A 2127-nucleotide genomic window follows, 5' to 3' on the forward strand; every position below is an offset into this window, starting at 1 on the left:
TGTTGAGAAGTAAAATTGGAAATCAGAGTTGATCCATCATAGAGAAAGGATTACATAACTTTTAGAAACTGACTGCTTTGATCTAACACTTCCAGAGGTTATCTGGTCTTCATGTGGTTTAAAATTTGTAGCGTTAGCAGTTCTAAGTAGAGATAAGGTAGAGAAACTAATAATGATGAGAAAATGCAGGATTCCTAATTTTTATAGCAATAAAAGCTTTATGTACACTTATTCCAACACATAAAAGGACAGAGACCTTAGAGACTGTAGTGTATGTTCCCCAATCTTTCTCTCCGGTAAGTGTCTAGCTTATTTGTCAACAGCATGAAACCAGAAAACCAAACAAATATTTTAGAATTTTTGCTTCTGGGGTTTTCCCAATATCCAGAGCATCAACCCATGCTATTTGGACTGTTTCTGCTCATGTTTGTGGTCGCTGTGCTTGGGAATCTTCTCATCATTCTGGCCGTCAGCATTGACTCTCACCTGCATACACCCATGTACTTCTTCCTGTCTCATCTGTCCATTTCTGACATTGGTTTCATCTCTACAACTATCCCTAAGATGTTGGTGAATATCCAAACACAGAACAAGTCCATCACCTATGCAGAATGCATCACCCAGATTTATTTTTTCATGCTCTTTGGAGGTATGGACACACTTCTCCTCACCGTGATGGCCTATGACCGATTTGTGGCCATCTGTCATCCTCTTCACTATTCAGTCATTATGAATCCCCAACTAAGTGGCTTGCTGGTTCTTGTATCATGGTTCATTAGCTTTTCATATTCTCTGATACAGAGTCTATTGATGCTGCGGTTGTCCTTCTGCACAAATCAGATAATTAAACACTTTTACTGTGAATATGCCAAAGCCCTCACTATAGCCTGCTCAGACACACTAATCAATCATATCCTTCTTTATGTAATAATATGTGTCCTTGGCTTCATTCCTTTCTCAGGGATCCTTTATTCATACTATAAAATTTTTTCTTCTATTTTGAAAATTCCATCAGCAGATGGAAAATATAAAGCATTTTCTACCTGTGGGTCTCATCTATCAGTGGTTTCTTTATTCTATGGGACAGGTCTTGGTGTGTACCTTAGTTCTGATGCTACTTCCACTTCTGGGAAGGGCATCGTGGCCTCAGTAATGTATACAGTGGTCACCCCCATGCTGAACCCTTTCATCTACAGCTTGAGGAACAAAGACATTAAGAAGGCCTTAAAAACACTTGGGAGAATACCTTTTTTAAGTGGTAAGCTCACTGGTTTTAGACATCTGAACTGATAGAAATAAAATAGTGAACTAAAGAAATTCTGTCCCATAATCATGTAGAAATTTTATCCAGTTTGTGGTTCTATCTTTGATTAAAATTATACTGTGAATATTTTTATCTGAAATTTCTATGATGCCTCCTTTTTTATTCGCAGTTCTTTGTCTCCTCCCCAGTGTTTATATGACATATTTCTTTATTTCAGTACAATGTTTACATTTCAGCATGTCAATATAACCATTCAAATACCAATTCATGAATTGTTTAGTAAAAGTTATGCAATGACTCTTTACAGAAAGTCCATGTATATGTATACAATACTGTTGTGGGTTGGTCTGACTCTGTATTCTGATGTTAATTCTGCTTCCTAAAGAGGGATTGCCCCTGCAGTACATCACATACTCAGATGATTTCATGTGAACTTTTCCCCAATTTTAACTGGCCAATAAAGGCTAGAACCTGCAATTGGGCAGTGGAGGGGAAAGGTAGGACTGGGCATTAAAGAGTGGGGGCAGGTAGAGAGATAGAAGAGGATGAGAGGATGAAGGAAGAAGAGGAGATATCCACAATGGACCAGAACCATGCTGCCAGTAGAAACCACTAGTATCAAGAGGTCTTAGAGATGGGGAATAAGTTAGTATACTATTACATCTGCCCAATCTAGGCATATAACTTATAATTATAATAACTGGATTGTATGTTTTTATATGGGTTTATTGGAGTTGGAAATCCTACAACATAATACCCGTGACTATAAATGATACTTTACTAACATGCTAAGATATATGTTACTAGTAGACATTCCTTTCTGCATAGGCTAGACCTTGCCATGACCTCTACTCACCACTCAA

The 2127-nt window shown here is 37.8% G+C and overlaps 1 protein-coding gene across 1 annotated transcript; it reads left to right on the top strand.

Annotated features, from left to right (window-relative positions):
* The first annotated feature begins 324 nt into the window (after window positions 1–324).
* LOC110288948 (olfactory receptor 7A10-like) lies at window positions 325–1290 on the top strand. The gene has a single exon (XM_021155176.2). The coding sequence runs from the start codon at window positions 325–327 to the stop codon at window positions 1288–1290; it is 966 nt and encodes a 321-aa protein (XP_021010835.1).
* Window positions 1291–2127: the final 837 nt, after the last annotated feature.

Source organism: Mus caroli, unplaced genomic scaffold (assembly GCF_978045245.1).
Source record: "Mus caroli unplaced genomic scaffold, Mus_caroli_1 scaffold_11, whole genome shotgun sequence".
NCBI classification, from domain to species: domain Eukaryota; kingdom Metazoa; phylum Chordata; class Mammalia; order Rodentia; family Muridae; genus Mus; species Mus caroli.